Source organism: Canis aureus, chromosome 6 (assembly GCF_053574225.1).
Source record: "Canis aureus isolate CA01 chromosome 6, VMU_Caureus_v.1.0, whole genome shotgun sequence".
Classification (NCBI taxonomy): domain Eukaryota; kingdom Metazoa; phylum Chordata; class Mammalia; order Carnivora; family Canidae; genus Canis; species Canis aureus.
Window position 1 is genome coordinate 74,675,863 of NC_135616.1, and position 22,008 is coordinate 74,697,870.

Consider the following 22,008-nt stretch of genomic DNA (forward strand, 5'->3'; position numbering starts at 1 on the left):
ATGGCCTCTTAGAGAAACGGAAGGGCTGAGTGGGTAATATTAAGAATTCTGAATGACTAGTTCATCTGCTCCATCCTTACCCTATAATTGTCCAGATGTGAACACACTTACTCATTTCTTCTTTCATCTTGCCATGGAGGGGGCAATAGTGGGAGATTTTGGATTTGGGTCATGACTCTAGGACTTCCCAGCTGTGTGACATTGGGTAGGTTACAGGTCTCTCCATTCTACCAAGACCTCATGTGTCATACAGGAATAAGAATGGCACCAACTTCACAAGGTTCTCAGGAAGATGATCAGGAGATAATGCATGTAAGATGTGAGCAGTTTCTGGCATTTTGTAAAGAGTGCCCAATAAATACGAGGTATTAACTCACTACTCCTATTTCATATGCATTATTTATGTTTGGAAAATGAAATTCTGAAGCTTTTATCAAAAAAAGATATAGACCCGTAATTCCTTTTTATTTTATTTTTTTTACAATAAATTTATTTTTATTGGTGTTCAATTTGCCAACATACAAAATAACATCCAGTGCTCATCCCGTCAAGTGCCCCCCTCAGGGCCTGTCACCCCCACCCCCTGCCCTCCTCCCCTTCCACCACCCCTAGTTCGTTTCCCAGAGTTAGGAGTCTATGTTCTGCCTCCCTTTCTGATATTTCCCACACATTTCTTCTCCCTTCCCTTATATTCCCTTTCACTATTATTTATATTCCCCAAATGAATGAGAACATATAATGTTTGTCCTTCTCCAATTGACTTACCTGTAATTCCACCACCACTCAGAGGAAACATACTGACAAAATCATTACGTTTTTATCAGTATTTTGCCAAACGCACACTCATAACTACAACTACAGTGTAAATTCAGCCTGCACTTTGGTTGTTTAATTTGTATAAGTACTTCAATTTTCTATATTTAAAGGACTATGTAAGTGATCACTCCTCAGATAAGCTATACCCTAAGTCATTTTTTCTTATTTTGTGGTATGCAGACTAACTAGTGTATTCATCCAATTGAATCCATCCAATTAAATGCATTAAATAAATGGTCCAATTAATGCATTTATTTGTCTATTTTAAGTTGAAGGTACCTAACTGAATGCCTATTTGGGAGAAATTTGATTGAAAAAACAAGAGAGTAATAAACACCACACCTTTACAATAAGGGGCAGGTTGGCTCCAGGTTCCGTCATGTGTGCAAAGGAGGAGTGCCACTCCCACAAGCAGGTAGCCTTGGTCACAGTTGTAGAGGATTGACATTCCGGGAGAAAATCGAGCTATATCCCCACCGGTATGATTCCCATTGGGTATCTTAAGTGGAAGTTGACATCCTATGAAAGCTTAGACACCAATAAAAAAAGGATCTTTAATATAGCACAGAGGAACATACAGCCAGCACTATCTGTGGGTGACACCAAACTGAGAGGTAGGATATAAGCCAACTAATTGGTATCCAGAAATATTCATTCCACTGAAACCAAGCGGCACTGGACAGAAATTTGCATTGCCTACATATATGTGATTTGAAGAATAATGTCAAAAGTAACATAATGAAAGGTCAGTGGTCGTGGCCCACGATCGTCATCTATTAGCTAATAGTATTCTTCCCTTTACCCCTTAAATAGCTCAGAAGCTGTAGTTTAAGGGTCTGACACTCCAAATGCTTCCAGGAACCAGGAAGCAAAGCCACCACTTATGACCAGAGAGCATTTGTCCTGAAAATGGCAGCCGTCGCCTGGTTCCAGATACAGGTGCCTTACAGGAAAGCAAAGGGGGCCCTCACTGTGTTACACATTCACTGTTTATCCTGGGCTGTGCAAATGGGTTTCACTTAGGATGAGAAAACCATTCTGGTGAGCTGAATTCAGTTCTTGGGGCACCGACTGGCAGCCTCTTTTGTAGACAGTTATTGACAGGAATAAAGCTTCCAAGTGATAACTAAAATGACAGGAAAGACAATTCGATGGGTTTGAGGGCTAGCATTCCTCTCCACAAACCCCAAGTTCTCTTTCTGGCTGGTATCACAGCCTTAAATATCAAATTATCAAGCAATATTATTGCCAAATACTTGCCCTCCCAAAAGTATGTGTTTTTTAAAAAATTATTAGTAAAAAGAATAAATTTCAGAGACTCCATCAGTTTGGAAGTTAACCATCATCTTCTCATGTACTTTTGCTCAACATATCTAGAAGGGGCAGGGGGGGATCCCTGGGTGGCTTAGGGGTTTAGCGCCTGCCTTTGACTCAGGGCGTGATCCTGGAGTCCCAGGATCGAATCCCACGTTGGGCTCCCTCATGGAGCCTGCTTCTCCCTCTGCCTGTGTCTGTGCCCTGCCCCCCCCCGCCCCGCCCCTCCCCGTCTCTCATGAATAAATAAATAAAATCTCAAAAAAAAGGGAAGGGGGGAAAGGATGAGATAAAAAGATAAGGCAGGTGTCTTATAAAACAACGAGATTGCCTTTGCTCTCACATGCTTTCCTATAGTCTGAATGGTCAGTGTAGATTCAAAACCCTTTTTCTTCATTCTGGGCAATAGCCCACACTTTGTTCCTTAAAATATCTTACCCTTTTTGATACAAGTCGGTACACCTGGCATCCATTTGTTATTGGTATGGCACTGAATCACATGACTGCCGTTCATGATGAAGCCAGCATTGCAGGCAAAATATACCGTGTCGTTGTGGGCATATGAAGCATGAGTTTTGTTGAGCTTGTACCCATGTTTGACTTCTGGGTTAGGGCAGTGGGTCACAGGAGGAGGTTTTAAGCACTGCGGGAGAGGTTTACTCCAAGATCCATGTCCCTTAGGGTCACTTATGCATCGTATATTTTTCTCTCCCAGAAGAGAGAATCCTTGGTCACATTCATAAGAGACTTCATTTCCATACAGAAAGTGCTCTGCCATCACGCCCCTAGGTCTTCCATGCTCAATCATGGGTGGGGGCTCACAGTGAATAACTGCAGAAGAGATTAAGGAAATTCTGCTTCAGCTAGCACACCAGGGTGGACAGTCTTCAGTCGGGCACAAATAAAACTAGGCAACTGCATGTACTACATGGGACCACAAAATAATTTAGATTTTGGGACCCAGATTATGCTTCCTGTAAAACAGCATTATTGGGGCGCCTGGGTGGCTCAGTCGGTTAAGTGTCTGCCTTCGGCTCAGGTCATGGTCCCAGGGTCCTGGGATCAAGCCCCGCATCAGACTCCCTGCTCAATGAGGAGTCTGCTTCTCCTTCTAATCCTCCTCTCAACTTGTGTTCTCTGTCTCAAATAAATAAGATTTTTTTTAAACCACTGTTATTTAATTCTCTACATGAATAATACATATTCATTCCAAAACAATTCAGAAAACAAAGCATTAAGAAAGGAAGAAATATAGCTATGCTCCCATAAACCAGAAACATAGGCTATATTTTTTTTTCTTAAATCGCAGGCAGATGTATGGCAAATATTCAGTTCCTCTTTGACAACTTTGTTTCCCAATGCCAGTGCCGACCAAACACGGCAAGAGTTGCCTTATCTTATGTACAATGAAATAGAACATATAGACAGACTATGGACCTATAAGGCTAGTTCTTCAGTGGCCTGTCTTACTACCTCACTGACAATTTTTTTTTTCTGACTTACCCTTACAAAGTGGAATCTTTTGGAACCAAACCCTATTCTCGGCATCTTGACACTTCTGATAAGCATGTCCAGTCAACCGGTACCTGGAGAGAGATTGTACTGTATTTCCTCTTCTCAATATCACATCTCTGCAACCTAGCTTCCTTAAAGCACAGGTACAGGGGCACTTCTAAAGAAGAGGTCAGCAGACAGGAGCTAAAACTCCTGGCCCTCCAAGTAAGAAAACTACTTTAGACATAGAGTTTTTCCACAGCAAAGCCATTTCCGTGTCAAGAAAGAACTGAAAGAGAGATGTAGTTAGACCAATGGAGCCTCACATTCTCTAGGAATGGGACAATGAGGGACCTCTAGGAGGAGTCATCAAGACAACTTGAGGACAGAATTAACGCCCCAAAAGAGGAGGGGACCCCTTTTCAGAATGGACCATCTCATACTCACCCATCTTGACAGGATGTATTAACTGGTATCACAGGTGACTGAATGGGAAGCTCTTGAAAATCATCTCTTACAGGTTGACATGGTGCTTCTAGAAGAACAAAGTTTGAATTATGTATGCATGTCTGATATCACAGAGAAAAACAACTCTGCAATTGAAAGTACCTTCACACCGAGGGGGAGAAGGGCTCCAAGTTCCCGAAGGCATACAGTGAATGGATTTGTTTCCCACAAGCAAGTAGCCAGGGTCACAGGTGTAGTCTACGGTCATCCCAGAGACAAAGAGGACCCTGTTTCCACCTGTATGCCGACCATGCTGGAGCCCAAAAGGTGGCTGGCAGTCTGAAGAGAAAACTCCCCACATAAATACCAACAACAAAAAAAAGGAATTTATACACAAGAACATTAAGTGTACAACACTGAACAGCAGACAATCTGAAACTTTTAAGCCAAAGATTATGAAACTCTAATTATCAAATGTTTTCTGCTCTTTTGTAGGAACCAGTCACCTTTAAAAAAGTCCTCTTGAAAACCGAGAAACAGACTCTTAACTATAAGGAACAAACTGATGGTCACCAGCGGAGAGGTGGGCCAGTGGAGAGGTGGGTGGGGCGATGGGGGAAATAGGTGATGGGGACGAAGGAGGGCACTTGTGAGGAACACTGGGTGTCACATGGAAGTGTGGAATCACTACACTGTACACCTGAAACTAATATTATACTGTATGTTAACTAACTGGAATTTAAATAAAAACTTGAAAAAAAATAAAAACATAAAAAGTCTTCTCATTATCTACCCTGAATACATCCCAGATCCAAAGGGGCATTTACATGAAGAACATATAAAAACACATAGGACATTCGATCACAGAATGGAAGAAATGGGATAGTAATCTGTGCACCTTTGTCTTTTTCCATGACTCTAGTTTTGTATTGGAGATGATAAATAAATAAATACCTCATTTTTCCCCCATTGGGTCTTTACCTTTTTCACAAACTGGTATTTCAGGATCCCAGGTATTATTAGCCTTGCAACGAATCTGACTGCTGCCCTTCAAAGTAAATCCACGATTACACTTGAATGCCACACTGTCATTGTAGAAATATGGGGCTTCCTTGCCAGAGATCTTGTATCCGTTTGCAACATAGACAGGTGGACACTGGAAAGTGGGGAGGGAAAGTTTACAGAAAGGGGCAGGGCCACTCCAGGTGCCCATCTCTTGGTCATTGCTTGTACAATGGATGGTGCTCTCCCCAACGAGGTTGAATTTCACTCCACTCTCTGGCCCGGGGTTGCACGTGTAGGTGACCATGGTTCCATATGGAACATTTTCTGAGGAACTCCCTGTGTGTTTCCCATTGTAGATAACAGGAGGTGGTGGGCAGGTGATATCTGGAGAGATGAGAATTTACTGTCGAATTCTGTTCCAGTATTAAACACGGAAGAAGAAAAATGAAGCTGGTTATGAACCCATTGTTATCAGGTTTCTTGGAGGATATGGATGAGTTTTGATGATAGGAGTTACACCAAAGCTCATTCTGTATGTAAAATTCTATTTAAACAGACATTGTAGCCGAGATTTTTGTAATGGAAATCTTTGTTAAAAGTGAACATGTTCTTCAGTATCATATTGTGAGGCAGTAAAGTCCAGTAGTAAATTGGGAATTAAAATCATTGCTTTTTTAAAATAACCAACAGATTAATAAAAGGCACAGGGGGTAGAAAGAGAGTATCATCTTTGTGGTGAGGTGATATGATGGGTTAGCCAAGAATCCCTGTCAACTGAGCATCTACTTTCGACAGGTAATTTTCTCATCTACAAAGTAGGGACAGTACCATTTGAATTTAATAACATTGAAGTTTGCAGTCTTAGGTTAACTTTCCAGATAAGAAGCTAGAATTAATTAATTAATTTATTTATTTATTTATTTATTTATTTTATTTTTAAGAAGCTAGAATTTCTAAGAAATTACATAAATTACCCCAGGTTAAATTAAGGAACAGAAACAGAATCTGCCACACCAAACCCCTTTCTCTCCACTAAACTACAGCATTCCTCAAATTAAAGATGGTGGCTCATATACTCACTGTCCTCATTATTCTTAAACTCCTCAATCACAAAAGAGAATCAGAAACTAAGTATGCTTAAATTGATTGGCATACAATGAAGTAGAAAGGGGTGACAGCAGAAAACAGCAAAACTGTGCAACTGGAACTGCTGACAAAGTTAATCGAATAGAACCTAATATTCCTATTTCCATAACATGGGCTCAAACAGAAATCTCCCAGGAAATGCATACATCTCACACTGTTTCAGGTCCTCCATGATTTTTGCTACTCACCTTCACAAAGACGAATCTCCATAAACCAAGGAATTGCCCCTTGACACGACTGATAAACACTCCCACCTAACCGGTACCTAGAGACAAAGAGCCACGTCGTTTTGCCATCTGGTGACCACTAAGCTAAGCAAGAGCTATTGGCTCAAAGCAGACTCCTCACTTTTAGGACAGGAATAGGAACAAAACTATAGCCAGCACTGGCACCATCTATCTATCGCATAGGCAGCGTTTCCATGCACCCAACAATAGCACAATCAACCCTTCTGCGAACATGTGACAGGGAAGGGTCTTTAAGACAAATGCTGACAACAGAGCTTGTAGCATGAGCCGATAAGGCAGACCTGGCTCAGGCTGAGGCAGCCTTTACTTACCCTTCATCACAAGAAGAGTTAACATCTGGTCTAATAAATCCATTTTGGGGTTTGTCGAAGACTTGGTTTCCTATAGGTTTACACTCCGCCACTAGAAAAAGAGACCTGGATGAGAAATCAGTTCAAAGCAATCTCGAAACCATAAAACATCTATATCCAAAGCCTGGCACCTTTACATTCCGGGACAGTGGGTGTCCACACCCCCTCAGAGGTACAAAGTATGGATTCTTTCCCCACCAACACATAGCCAGGGTCACAGCTATACTTTATGGATGTTCCTGGGTCAAAGCGGACCAGGTGTCTATCTTCCTTTCGCCCATTGAGGATTTTAGGAGGAGCTTGGCACTCTAAAGGAAAAGAAGAAAAAGTTTCTTATATAAACAGCAGAAAGAAACAACCAAAGAAATTATCATTAATGTGTCACCCAGTTTGGGGTAATTTTAGATCAGTGGTTCATCTTTCTTTTTCTTTTCTGCGCTTTGGTTGACTTTATTCAGTTCCTACTTGGTGCTCTAAGTCTTCTCCTGTCTCTTCTTTTCTTAAGGAAACGCACATGTGTTTAATGGGAAATATCCCTGGGGTGGTGGCTTTGCTGACTTCCCTTAAAAACATTACTATTGAAACAAACAACCATTTTCTTCCCTAAAGAAGGAGGCAACTTAATGATCCCCTACTGCTTCACCCCCTCCCAAGGATACTTCCACAAAATGGAAATAACGGCTGAGGGGCAATGTTAAGAAAATCTATATAATCTATATTCACTGTAGGTAGTAGAATGGAGAGGACTAGAAACTGGAAAAGAAGGCCCTGCTTAAATCCATAACCCCATCATCTAGCTCTTCAAAAAAAAAAAAAGAAAAAAAAAAAAAAGAAAGAAAAGAATCAGTGCACCTTCACTGAGTATTGGAACACTCACCCTTTTCACAGACTGGTGCCGATGGCTCCCAGGTGCCTTGGGCATTACATCGGATTGCCTTACTGCCCTTCAGGGAGAAACCAAACGTGCAAGCAAATACCACAGTGTCATTATAGGAATATTGCTCTTTCTGCCCCCATGATATTTGGCCTCTTAGAATCTGGGGAGGTGGACAGTGAACAGCAGAACTAGAAAGTTCACAGCGTGGGGCAGGAGCACTCCAGATCCCAATCTTCTGACTGTCGGCAGTACAATAGATAGTCTTCTCCCCCATAAGAATGAATCTCACTCCTTCCTCTGGGTCCGGGTTGCAGGTATAAATGACTATGCTTCCATATGGAACATTTCCTGAAGGGCTGCCTGTATGTCTTCCATTGAGAATAGAAGGAGGTGGCGGGCAAAGAATTTCTAGAGAAATTAGAGAGAAATGACAAGATTGCAGCTATACTGCAAAGAATACCTCAGATGTTGCTTGATACTGCTGTCCCATCCTAGGTTCAGGGACAGTTGATAACTTGCATCTGTAACATGCCTTGATGTACCAATCAAGGCAGCTATAGCAGTATATACATTTTTAAAAGCATGCTTTAGAACCTTATTCTTGACTATATCTACTGGGGTGATCCTCCTTTCTGTGCCATGCCTGGCTGGCAAGTCTACAGAGCTTTCAGAGAAAAAAAAGCCTAGGAACCCTGTTTCACTTGAGTAGGCAGGGTAAAGAGGTGGCCAAAGGATGCTTCAGTAGAGAACATATCCCTTTGAGATGTCTATGTGAGATTTTTGCTCTATAAGAATCTGTATAGTAATGACTAAACCAAAAGCTTTTAGTTAAGCTGAGAATTAAGGGTTCTGCTCAAGGACCAGGGAGCTAGCTGCAAACCACAGTGTTGCAACTTACCTTTGCATACTGGCATCTTGGTCCAAGAAGCCTGCTGTCCGGCAATTACACATCGACTGGAAGGTTGGCCTTGTAATCGATACCTGGAGACAGAGTGGGGTCATTCAGGACTATTAGGCAGTGGGTGTTGCAGAGCAACAGCCTCCACTTAAAATCCAAGATAAATTCACTTAATTGGGTGTACCAACCCCTTTCATAAGCATTATCTCTCCGAGACTTGCCATAAGCTGTCCCTGGATTCTCATAGAGGAGTCCTTGGCAGGTCACACTACGCACACATAAACCAAAGGAATTAGATCTCAAAGGCCCTCTTGACACTCACCCTTCATTACAGTCAAAGTTCAGAGTTGCACCAACCCGAAGACTTGGAGGGCCCTTTATCTGTCCATTGAGAAATGGTCCTGGAGGTTCACACTGTGCCTCTAAGGAAGTAAGCCAAAGATGAGCAAAGCATGGCAAATAACAGCCCAAATTCTTTTTTTTTATTGTATTTACTTATTTATTATTTTACACAGAGAGAAAGCACATGCACATAAGGAGGGGGAGGGACTGAGGAGGAGGGAGAGAGGTGGAGAGAGGCAGAGAGAGGGAGAGAGAGAGAGGAAGAGATAGAGATAGAGAGAGAGAGATAAGGTGAGAGAGAGAGAGAAAGAAAGAAAGAAAATCTCAAGTAGGCTCCACACTCAGCATGGAGCCCTATGTGGGGCTTGATCTTAGGATCCTAAGATCACGACTGGAGCCGAAATTAAGAGTCAGATGCCTAACTGATTCAGCCACCCAGGTGCCCCAGAATAGTCCAAATTCTTAAAATTGGTTGTAAATTGAGGTACCTTTACATGTGGGAATAACGGCATTCCACTTTCCTGAAGACAAACATCTAATAGTCTTTTCTCCAACAAGCAAGTAACCAGGTTCACAGCTGTAAGTCACAGATAATCCTGGGGCAAAGGATTCAACCATCTCCCCTGTGTGATATCCATTGGGGATCATCGGAAGTGGTGGACACTCCAGGGGGAAATCTTTACACACACACACACATTAGGAAAAAGGCCATCAGATGACACATCCTTCGCAATCTAGATTTTAACTTAATACATAGATCCAAGTATATGACATGTGATCCATAGTAAACAGTCAACATTAGTTTTCAACTCAGCCTTCCAGATAGGTGTGGCTTAAATGCATGTATTATGTACTACAAATGGTACATTATTTTTTATTTTTAGCTACATGAATCACATATACCTTGTGAAAAATTTCAGTTACCAAAAAAAGTTCATTTTCACCCATAATCTCCTCCTACCCATAACCTATTCTCTGCACCAAAAGTAGTATGTTATTATTTAGGGGGTCATCTTGCCAGACATTAGTAATATATCTTTTGGGGATCCTACATGTGATACACACATATACTCATAGTACAGTACATGTATGTAATGTACTTAATACATATTATTTTATGTTTTTTCTTTGCTTAATAATCTGTTTATATTTTTCCATGTCAATACATATAGATCCATCTAAATCTTTCACCCCATTCTATCTTAAGATCTTCCCTACTTCCAAGATTATATACCTAACTATAGATAGATTCATATTTTTCTAATGATTTGACATCAGAAGCCCAATTCAACTCAATTGATTTAGAATTGATCACGACTATTTTTTTTATGAAGAAAACAACTAATTTTGATGGTATAGTCTTTGTCAAGTGCTGTCAGTCCCTGTAATCGTATAAATGAAGTTCAGCTTTAGGGTTCAACAACAACATAAACCAAGCCAAATGATAAGAAAATGAAGAATTTATAGTAGTCCCTATTTTCAAAGTCATTTGATCTGAAATGCTATGGCTTCATAGGTGACTTGGACAGCAGGGGACCTCTTCAGAAAATATTCATAGAGCCTACAGATAACAGGGCATCATTTCTGCCAGAATAGCCCAACGACTATTCAAAGATGAGTTTTAAATCCACTGGGTATATTTTGCTATTAAATCCCACATTTCTTCTCAGTTTAACAATAACTCAGATATACAGTTTAAAAACCATTGAGGGATCCCTGGGTGGCGCAGCGGTTTGGCGCCTGCCTTTGGCCCAGGGCGCGATCCTGGAGACCCGGGATCGAATCCCACATCGGGCTCCCGGTGCATGGAGCCTGCTTCTCCCTCTGCCTGTATCTCTGCCTCTCTCTCTCTCTGTGACTATCATGAATAAATAAATAAAATCTTTAAAAAAAAAAAAAAAAAAAAAACCATTGAATTTCCACATCCCAAACAACTATGATCCCCATCCTTGTGAGACTTATTCGATTCAGTTATTAGGTAGGTATGTTCAGTTACATTTTCCGATTAGTTTTTGCTCTATTGATGTTTGCTGAATGAACACTTATATCCCTCCAGGACTATGAAAAAAAAAATCAAGAAACCATAATTTTCACCCTTTCTGGCCCTCCCACTCTTCCACATCCACACTGTTCTTCCTTCAGAATAAAAACTTGGTCTGCACAGAGATGGAAGGTCCCAGCCTCTCCACTTAGCTTTGTGTCTGTTTTTACTTACCACTCTCACAGGTCGGTAGTGGTGTTGGCCCCCAGGTTTTATTTGCTTGGCACCAAACAGATTTGTTTCCTTTCATGGTGAAGTTGGTATTACAGGTAAATGTTACTGAATCACCATGTCTGTATGGTGGTCTAGATCTTTTGTCTCTGTATCCTCCTGGTACTGTGGGCTCAGGGCAAACAGAGTATCTATTATAATATTCACATGTAGGAGGAGGTTTATCCCAGATTCCTCTCACTTGGTCTTTACTTATACAAAAAAGGAGTCTTTCTCCAATGAGACGGAAGGCATTAAAACACTTGTACTTTACCGCAGTGTTAAGAGGTACGGGATCAGAAGAATGACCACTCCAACCATTTTTGATAGGAGGAGGAGGCTCACAACGAATCTCTGAAAAGCAGACAACGAAATATGTGGTCATACTAATTCTGAAAATGACAAGATTTACATTTAGATGAAAGGTCCAAATATAGGTCATGTCACTGTTTCAGAAACAGACTTAGAAATTTGTATAATTTATTTCTTACTCATAGTCCATGCTTATCCCCGACCTCCTAAGTTCTTACATTTCTCTCCATTTGCAGCAAACAAATCATCTGGTTTATAAACACTATCATAACCAAACAGTAACAATGAACCAATTTATTGCATAGTTTGGAGTCTCATCAATTTCATAGTGAATAAAAGGCAAACGGCACATGAAAATTATCTTAATAATATGTTAACCAATGCACTAGTGAAATTTGGGCTCAACAGACCTGATTTCAAATCTCAATAGCTGTGTGACTAGGCAAGCCTCACCCTCTCTAAACCTCAATTTCTTAGTTGATAATATAATCCAAAGCTACTTCATAAGGTTACAAGAAGAATCCAGTGAGATTAAAGTACCTGAAATGACAAGTACAATACCTGGAACATACCAATTATTCAATGCCTGTTTCAAACCCACAACTGGGGCTGCAAGTGGTGAGAACATTCATCTTTAGATAGATGATGATGAAGATAGATAGATAGATAGAGTACCTGATACAATATATAGTTGATTAAACAAACTTCGTTTTGCTCTGCAAACTAGACCACATACAGGAGACTGGCATACGTATATTCAAAGCACACATATGAATAAGAAGTTTTAATTGATAAATGTATGAGAATTCACCAAAAATCAAGGGACAAGATCCATAATTGATTATTTTTGTTTTCTACTCACGTTCACAGACAGGAAACTTATTATTCCAGAGTACGCTCATTCCTTCTGAGACACACTGACTAGAAGATTGGCCATTTAATCGGTACCTTAAACAATAAGGGGTAGCAAATCATCACCAGAACAAGTTGATTCTCAGCTGCATGGAATTAATCACCTCTCTCAAGTCTGCAGTATTAATGGCTTCTATTTTTTTTTAAATAATTTCTGGCTTAAGGAAAAAGTCCAAGGTTGAATCAGCTCAGCTATATAATGACTTCAGAGCAGGTAAAAACACAGGAAAAAATCCTAATGGCCATAGTCTCTTTTTGAAATCTCCCTTTCCTCTTTGGCATCCAAATGTCAAGATTCTTTTGACCATTTAGAAGGAAAAAATTGCAGTTCCTAATGAAGAAAATCTTTAATACCTTGTTACCTAAGATCATCCCAAAGAACCTCTCTTACTGAACCCCCATTACTCTCCATGATAGGAGCCTTAATTTCTGCCCCCAAATTTTGCCTTTTCACATGATGAAAGGACAATTCCTAGCTCCCTCTGAGCATGCACAATATACAGAATTGAAGAAAAATCAATAGGATTTGCTTCCTATTAGGATTATTAGTCATACAAGGTAAAGAAAATAAGAGAAAAAAATCAGAAAGAGAAAAAAACTTTAGCTATATTGCGAGATCATTTTTTGCAATGCTTAGCTATGGATCATGGGTCTCAATTCAAGCCCTCTCACCTCACACTCACCCCTTATCACAAACAAATGAAACCTCAGCCCCAAGCTGGAAATTAGGAGGAGCCACCACATGGCCATTGAGAAGCTGGTTTGGAATGGCATCACATGATTTTGCTAGGAAAAAAAGAGACAAGGCTGGCACATGAAGAGTCAGGAAATGGTTTCCTTAAGATGAAATAAAGCTTTAGGCACCTTCACATTTGGGGGCTGTGTGGCTCCAGGTTCCCAAGGATGTACACTGCATAGTGTTAGTCCCAAGGAGGGTATAGCCAGGGTCACAGCTGTAGGACACTTCCTGTCCAATTGTAAAGAATTCCTTATCCAAGTTGTTATAACTACCATGGTTGACATGTGGAGGTAGTAGACACCCTGAGAAAAGAACAGGACCAGAGGCCTTTTATTTCTGAAATAAGAACTTTCTCCTCTACAACCTAAGCAGAGGTGGAATGAAGGTGGTTTTGGCAACACTCCTAAGCATAAGGCAGAGACTCCTTTGGCTCGGATGGAGGTGGAGTGGAACTAATGTGCATTACTTTTTTTTAGATATGATGAACCATGAAACTCTGCTTTCCCTATCATGATCTATGCTGGGACACATAACACCCACTCATAATATTCCATTTAACTAAAAAAAATATATTAGTGGATATTCTCTAATATTGTAGCCGAGGGAACCTAATTATTATAATAGATTTTTTACCATCAGAATCTACCTCTTTCTTCCTGCTGTCCCCAAACCAGGTTGATAACATTTCTAAAGCCTTGTGGGAGGGGCTCCCCATGTTGCCAGGTTTTTAGTAAGTCAGATGTTTCTTAGGAAGAGTAGGGGGAAAGGGGGAGTGGAGAAAAGGACTCAGTCTTAATTCTAGCCTTATTCCATAAGGGCCACATTTCTCACAATGAGAACATAAAACTTCAATGGTATTTTTAATCCAATTCTGACATCAGCCAATTTCCTCCATTGGCATGGCCAATAGGATTGAGAGCTTATTTTATTATTAACTAAAATTGAATCATATATATGTTTTGGAAAAAAAATCTCATCAGTGGCTGTTTTTCTTCTTCTTCTTCTTCTTCTTCTTCTTCTTCTTTGAAGTGTCTCCTAATCTGCCCTACTTTAATGCAGATCTTGCACTGTCCCAGAATATAGTAAATTTCCTACTTCTTCAACATTTGCTTATTACTTTCAAAGTTTACTTACAAATTCTTTAACCAAGATACCCAACTAGCTATACTATCTTTCCCCTCCTCCTCTATAAGTACCATGTATCTATTTCTCTAATGGTTTTGTTTCTAGATCCCCAAAGTTTCAACCCAACTCACCCTTAAAGCAACTTGGCAGTGGAGGATCCCATTTGCTGTTTGGCTGGCACCATACTATGTTGCTGCCTTTCATGGTAAAGCCAGGCTTACACCTAAATATCACAGTATCATTTAAAGAATATGAACGTCCAAATCCAGATTCTATAATTCCATTTTCAACTTCTGGAATTGGGCATTTGACTAGAGGAATACACTGTGGGGGAGGGCCACTCCAGATGCCAACTCTATTGTCTTTGCTGGTGCAATATATTGACTTCTCACCCAGGAGGTCAAACAGCTTTTTTCCATTCTGTCCAGCATGGCACTTATAAGTCACCACCATTCCATAGAAAAAGTCCTCTCTACTGCTGCTGTAAAAGTCCCCGTTGGAGATGGCTGGGGGTGGCTCACAAGGAATAGCTTTTGAGGGGTAGGTGGGAAAAGAAAGAAGGCATTTAAAAGTTAATACCTTCTGGGAATTTTGTCTTCACTCTTGCAAACCAAACTTCAACTCAGCCAACAATTAACCCAGATTGTTGAAATTCTGTATCCTCATCTCAAAGAGGATTCTAAATAGGAAGTGTCAAGGTCAGAAGATTCATGGAACTGGCCTGACGAAAAGTAAAACTATGATCTGCTCACTATTCCTCCCACTCCCCACCCCAAAGTATAGATAAACTATTATGGGAAACACCTAGGATGGCCAACATTTTGCACAGAATAAAGATGCCAGAGTGTAATCTCATAGTATATTTTAAGCACTTATTCACTATGAAATAACTTATCATCAAAGAACAGTAATCAAAGGAAAGTGTGGTGGGATTGGGAGATACAGTAGAAGAGAAACTACAGCTCTGTGCCCAGAACTATCCAAACCAAGTGTAACTCTCCTGGGTACTTATTTTGATGTGTAGATGCTCATTTTCTCTGTAGCAGGGGACAAAAGGAATTACATAGGCATTGAAGGGATCATTTTACTCACATTCACAAAAAGGCATGTCTCTATCCCAGGTTACAGTATTGTCAGAGATAATGCATGTAGCAGATGAATCACCAATAAGTCGATATCTAAAGGCAAAGAGATGAGTGATCATCTCCTAGCTAGATGGACATTTTAGGAAAGCTTAGTTCCTTTTCTACTGAAAGAAGGGCAAGGGATAGAATATCATGCATGACAAGTAACGATGATCAACTAAGGACTCATGCAAAAAAATTCAACAATCCAAAGTCAAATAAAATTTGGCTCCTGTTCAGTAATGTTGGAGATTTAAAATCAGAAGAAAAGTAGCCTAAATTTCTCTTCTAGTGGGTAATCTTGAAGAGTTGTCTCTAGAGCACATGAGGGTGGCAATTTTCTTCTTGTTCATCTATTTTTAAGGGTGGGTGGCAATTACCCGTATCTCTTTTAGAGAACTGATAGTTTCTGATTGAAACCCCTGTTCTAATACCTGTGTATTCCAGAGAGGTCTCCTGCCAACTCACCCTTTATCACAAGAATATGTGATTGTTGACCCAAACACGACACCCGTGGTTATGAGAACAGAGCCATGGAGAAGTTCTCCAGGACTCCTACATGATTTACCTATAATGGAGAACAAAACAAAACAGAATTTGGGACTGGGATTTGGGGGGGTTCTCTATGTTTTATATTAAATACCAACCTGACTGGAGTTGCCAACTAGCCGACTTATACTTACTCAAGGACATTTTTGACATTTATAAGACTTCTATCTTCCAAAGGATCAATTTCAGGACATGATTTGGTCAAAGCATACACTGTATATTTCTGAGCATGGATGCAAACATTACTTGTGGTCAACCATAATTGATAATCTCTATTTCCCCTTTTTATATTCTGTCAGTTGATGGCATCATTTACCAAGACTGTGGCTTAAAGAAAAAAACCCTCATAGTCATTATTTCCCTTCTGTAACTCATACTCCACATCTACTACTCTTCATTCAAATGGTAACCAAATTTTAGGGACTAGATTCCAGAAATCTCTCTCCAAACCAGCTACTTAGTTATTGTAATAATCTCTGATTGGGTCATTAAATAACAAAATTTACCTAACTGTGGTCCCCATTTCGTCTAGTACATCCTCTATACCACTGCATACATTTTCTTTAAGAAGCGCAAATGTGGCCATGCCCCTCCACGCATTTAAAAACTTACAATGACTTACCATTATTTATTGGGGAAAAAATGCATGGCCCATCACAACTAAGCTTCAGTCCACTTAATTAACTACTATTCCCCATCATGAACCGTATACTCCAGCCACACTGAATTATTCTTTTTTTCCAAAGACCTCCTGTTCTTTTGTACCTCTAGGCTTTTTTTTTTAATTTTTATTTATTTATGATAGTCACACAGAGAGAAAGAGAGAGAGGCAGAGACACAGGCAGAGGGAGAAGCAGGCTCCATGCACCGGGAGCCCGACGTGGGATTCGATCCCGGGTCTCCAGAATCGCGCCCTAGGCCAAAGGCAAGTGCCAAACCGCTGCGCCACCCAGGGATCCCGTACCTCTAGGCTTTTGAATATGTTGTCTCTTCTGCCTGTAATGCCTAGATTTCCCTAGTTCTCCAACAGCATTCATTATTTACTTCTCTATGGCCCCATAAAATTTTGTAAATAAAGAAATTACATCAGAGTACAGCATTTATTTAAAAGCCAATCATTACAGCTAGTATAGGAGTTCTTCAACGGCCTAGACTAGCTAATTCTTATGTGTATCCTCAGCCCTATCATCTAGCCTAATGCTTCATACCTAGTGGTTACTGGAAAATATTTCTTGAATTGAATGGGCTAAGAATGAAAGGACATGAGTGTTCTTTATATACTAATTTTTAATCTCACTCTAACACAGTATAGAGACCAGAGAACAAAGTTGTTGAGCTTACTAGATAAACAGGGCTGGCCAGCTGTGATGACTTAACTCTAATACCCAATGGTTTTAGGAATAAAAGAAACAAACAACAACAACAACAACAAGGAATAAAAGAAACACAAGGAACCCAGGAGCCCCCTTCCTTTGAGATTATTTACTAATTTGCTGGTCTTTTATCTTGAAAATAATAGGTTTGTTCATAGAGAGACAATGCTAGATCCAAAGATGCCCCTATTACAGATTACTCACGTTGACAGGGTTGCTGAACATCTGACCACTTGGAAGACTGTAGGCAGGTGACAGAGAATGACCCCTTGATATACCCAGGAAGGCATTCATATTCCCAAGATGTCCCAATTGCAAACTCAGACAGATCACTCTGAAGTTTAGGCTTAGCAAAAGGATACCTTGGCAGGAACTTACAATGACCTAGAGACAAAGACCACAGGAATATCAAAACTAGGAGAGCCTAAAACTTTTACTCTGCTTCTGTTCTGTCACCAATTATCCCAAGAACTTTGATCTTTAGAAATTAAACCTAAAATATGGCAATATTTTCTGGGACAAAGAACAGGTCTTGCAGTATGGGTGCATGTACAGAGATATAAGATCAGAAGTTCAAAGGCTTTTTAGGATAGACTTGGAGGAAGAACTGGAGAAAATAATTTTTTATAAAATTCCATAAAGACCCTGGAGTTGTTCCATCTTCTTACTCATTAAAAAAAAAACCCTCTAAGATACCATAAGTAACCTCTTCTGGGATAGCATAGGGAACTAAAGTACTAGACAAAAGGAACTAGACATTTTGAAACAATTCCCTGTGATTTTAAATAATAATATTATTATTACTATTAATGAAACAAATATTATCCTAGGAGATGGTTAAGAAACTGTAACATTCATATACTTGAGGATATACCTGGAAAAGTCATTTTTCTGGGTATTGAAAGAGAGCTCAAGTTTCAACTCCAGAATGGCAGTATATTTTAATGTCAAATTTACAAATCTCTTTCTTTTTCAAACAAGTTTGAGACAGGTACAGGTGAAAGTCAAAAAATAAACATGAACTAAATGAACAATGTCAAACACAGAACTCCCAAGGTTACAGCCAGACTCAACCTTCTTGTAGCCTGACACTTCTGTTGGAGAAGTCATAGACAGGATCTAAGAATAGCCATTACTGTTAGGACCCAGATATCATGGTAGGTCTTCTTCTATTTCTCTCCTCAACTCCTTTGGTTTTCTTCATTGACCCCCACAAATGTCTCCAAGTGTATACCTGTGCAAAACAGCAAGACTATAGGGAAGGTAAAGGTTTGACCTCAAAGAAGACCAACTTCACAATCTGAGCATTATTACTTGTACCAATTCATCCCAATCAAGTGATTTAATATGTAATTATATAATATAAATAAGGACAATACCAATAATTCACAAGCAGGAAGACTAATTAAACTTGTAATAATCAGTAGCAATGGTGTCGGCTATATTGGAACCAAGATCTAAAAGCAGCAAGAGCAGAAGGGTACTTTATAAGGTTATCATCTGAAGAGAAAGAGATAAGAATCATATTTTCTGGATGAGAAATAATGGGAAAATCTCATCCCTGATAAGACTTGAGACTCTCTCTTTTGGGGACAATAATTCTTATTTGGAATGAATTGGCAAAACTCCAGGTCACAAGAATTTCCATCAATTGTGTGTTCTCTTCCATGTCAGAAAAAAGGAGGTTAGTCCATGAGCCATTAAGTAATAAAACTTTTCTATGGGTCATAGCTCTCTTCACATCACCCCACAATCAAAAGGAAAAATCAGAGTAGATCATGACTAGATCTAAAATAGAAGAAAGTGGCAAGACACTGACATATGCATTCTTTAAACAACGTTAAAAACTAAGGAGGCAAAGCAGTCTCTGGAGAACAAGGATATATTTAACTCTATTTGGGTCCAAGGGGCTTTACCTGGAATGGCTTAGAAATCGTTTGAAATGAATGAAGAATATATAAGATAATAAAAATAAAACTGAAAGTTAGGTCAGAAAGCAGATAGGAAGAAAAACTAATAATAGCTTATTTTAATAGTTTATTCTCATTCTCAATAATGAGAATGAGAATTATTATAATCAAATACCTTAACACTGAATTCCTGGCTATTTGATCATTTTTGAATGACAGTTATGCATACTAACCAAGGTACCGTCCCCAACATAGGAGATACACTGTGAACATTAGAAACTAGGTTCTCACCTTCCTGGAATTAATATTCCAATAGAGGGAGACAGGTAAATACCAATAAATAAATGGTATGTAAAGGAAATAAACAGTGATGTGTCAAATTGTAATGCACCAGGAGGAGGAGGAGGGGAGAGGAGGGCATATGACTTCAGTTGTGATGGTTGAGGAAGGCCTATGAAGAGGAGCCATTTGAGTTGTGACTGCAGAAGAGCCAATCAGGTAAAATGCTGAGTAAAAGCCTTTGAGATGGAAGCCTAATGGCAGGGATGGATTTGCTCTGCTTTAGGGACAGACGGAAGGCAAGTGTGGCTGGAATGTAGTGATCACAATAGGGGGATAGAAGATCCAGTTAGAAAGCTAGCAGGAGGGATCATATTAGACTTCTTAGGCCACAGTAATTTACCTTTTAAAAAGAATAGTCTGACAAGTGAGTGAAGAATGGACTGGATTTTTATTTTTAGTAGTAACCTTGCAGAGAGTAGCTTCAGGAGAATGTGGGGGAAAGAAGCCTGTTTGGAGCAGGTTAAGGAGATAAGGAGATGAGCATATTGAGCATATTAAATATGTTCATCCTTTCAGCAAAACATCTCATGAGAAGGGAGACAGGAAAATGGACTTCCACTGGGTCATGAGAAGACCCCTGAATACCCCCAATAAAGGATGCTCTGGAGCATATTTAACTGCTGGTAGGGATGATCCAACAGAGAGATACAAATGGGTGATACAAGACAAGATATCTGCAGAAGTCAAGTCCCTGCACATGCAAGAGGGGATGGAATGGGACCATAATTCAGAAGGAGGAGTTGACTTTTGTTGGGAGAAAGGACATTTTTTCTATTGTTACAGGATGAAAAAGAACTTTCTCAATCAACTCCTCATTATATGCTAGTGTGAGGGATTCATCAGGCAATAAGACAGATAAAGAAAGACCTTGCTTTCATGGAACTTGTATTCCAATGAGAGAACAAACAGCAAAGTAAAAAAAAAAAAATAAAGTTTCATGTGATGATAGGTGCTCTGTGGAAAATAGAACACGGGTGTGTGATAGAGCGTGACCTGGGGTACAGACTACTTCCGATGAGAGTCAGAGAAGAATGGCCAGTGGAGGTGACACCTGAATGTCGAGGAGATGGGCAAGAGAGGATACGTAGGAAGGGCACATCAACAGAGGGAATCCCTAGTGCCAAGTTTTAAAAAACATGACTGTGTTCAAGGAACAGAGAGAAGACTAGTGTGGCTGGAGCAGAGGGCATGAGGGAGAACAGAGAATTTCAGAGAGAGACAGAGATGTATAGTCAAGGTTAAAGAGCACAGATTTTGTTCTCATGTGATGGGAAGCTCTTGACAGGTTTTAAGTAGGGGAGAGAAAGGATCTTGTCTCTGATGGAGGTAGATGACTGGTAAATAAGGAATTCCTATTTAGTGATTTTTTTTTTCCTTAGTGTAGGATGAAATGAAGCTGGCAGTCTAGGCAAGAGCGAAATTTAAGAGTATAGGAAGTTAGAATCTGTTCATGGAAATAGACAAAAGGAGAAAAGTAGGAAAATGCTTAAAGAAGGGAATTTGTTTCCCATAGGACTTTGTTCATAGCAGAGTACCCTATAGACACTTGCTTCAAAATCTTCCAGAGTATTTGTTAAACTCAGCTTCCTGGGCCACATCCCAAACCAGTGAATCTCTGAAGAATGAGACGGAACCCAGGAACCTGCATTTTATTTTTAAAAAATGCACTTCAATTTCTCAAAAAAAATTAAAAATAGAACCACCAAATAATCCAGCAGTTCCATCTCTGGGAAGATATTGAAAGGAAATGGAAACACTAACTCAAAGAGAACTGTACCCCCATGTTCATTGCAGCATTATTTGCAAGACATGGAAACTACCTAAGTGTCCATCAGTACAGGAATGGATAAAGAAGTTGTGGTAATAGAATATGATTCAGCCATTAAAAATGACAAAATCCTACCATTGGTGACAACAACATGGATGGACCTTGAAGGCACTCTGGTGAATGGGATAATTTACACATGGAAAGACACATACTGTGTGATGATCTCACTTCTATGTGGAATCTAAAACAGTAAGCAAACAAAACCAAAAAAGAAAAAAGAAAAAAAGAAAACCACACCAAATCCATAAAGAAAGAGATGAGTCTGTGACTGCCAGAAGTGTGCTGGTGGGAGGGCAAATTGTAGGAAAGTGGTTAAAAGGTACAAACTTCTAGTCATAAGACCAATTAGTACTAGGATATAATGTTCACCCTGGTGCCTCTGGTGAATACTCCTGTATTATACGTAGGAAAGTTAAGAGAAGAGATCCAAAGCATTCTCATCACAAGAGAATTTTCTCTTTTGATTGCATCTAAATGAGATGATGCATGTTAACTATACCTAATCATTTCACAGTATATGTAAATGACACCATCATGGTGTATATTAGATATATAGCAATATAGGACAATTATTTCTCAATAAAACTGGAAAAATGAATAAATTTT

At 39.7% G+C, this 22,008-nt stretch overlaps 1 protein-coding gene across 3 annotated transcripts in view; it reads right to left on the minus strand.

Annotated features, from left to right (window-relative positions):
• CR2 (complement C3d receptor 2) overlaps positions 1-22,008 on the minus strand; it is a 32,523-nt gene that overhangs the window by 8,679 nt on the left and 1,836 nt on the right. Inside the window, exons 2-22 of one of the 3 annotated variants that reach the window (XM_077902262.1) lie at positions 17,527-17,706; positions 15,869-15,968; positions 15,369-15,454; positions 14,408-14,806; positions 13,277-13,453; positions 13,096-13,198; positions 12,363-12,448; positions 11,153-11,542; positions 9,426-9,614; positions 8,918-9,017; positions 8,596-8,678; positions 7,698-8,105; positions 6,952-7,128; positions 6,782-6,872; positions 6,411-6,487; positions 5,053-5,460; positions 4,234-4,410; positions 4,072-4,159; positions 3,634-3,716; positions 2,569-2,961; positions 1,159-1,344 (exon numbers count right to left, since the gene is read on the minus strand). In XM_077902262.1, coding sequence (XP_077758388.1) covers positions 1,159-1,344; positions 2,569-2,961; positions 3,634-3,716; positions 4,072-4,159; positions 4,234-4,410; positions 5,053-5,460; positions 6,411-6,487; positions 6,782-6,872; positions 6,952-7,128; positions 7,698-8,105; positions 8,596-8,678; positions 8,918-9,017; positions 9,426-9,614; positions 11,153-11,542; positions 12,363-12,448; positions 13,096-13,198; positions 13,277-13,453; positions 14,408-14,806; positions 15,369-15,454; positions 15,869-15,968; positions 17,527-17,706 — 3,981 coding nt within the window. The remainder of the gene's footprint in view (positions 1-1,158; positions 1,345-2,568; positions 2,962-3,633; positions 3,717-4,071; positions 4,160-4,233; positions 4,411-5,052; positions 5,461-6,410; positions 6,488-6,781; positions 6,873-6,951; positions 7,129-7,697; positions 8,106-8,595; positions 8,679-8,917; positions 9,018-9,425; positions 9,615-11,152; positions 11,543-12,362; positions 12,449-13,095; positions 13,199-13,276; positions 13,454-14,407; positions 14,807-15,368; positions 15,455-15,868; positions 15,969-17,526; positions 17,707-22,008) is intronic. The other 2 variants (XM_077902263.1, XM_077902264.1) reach the window with 2 other exon arrangements.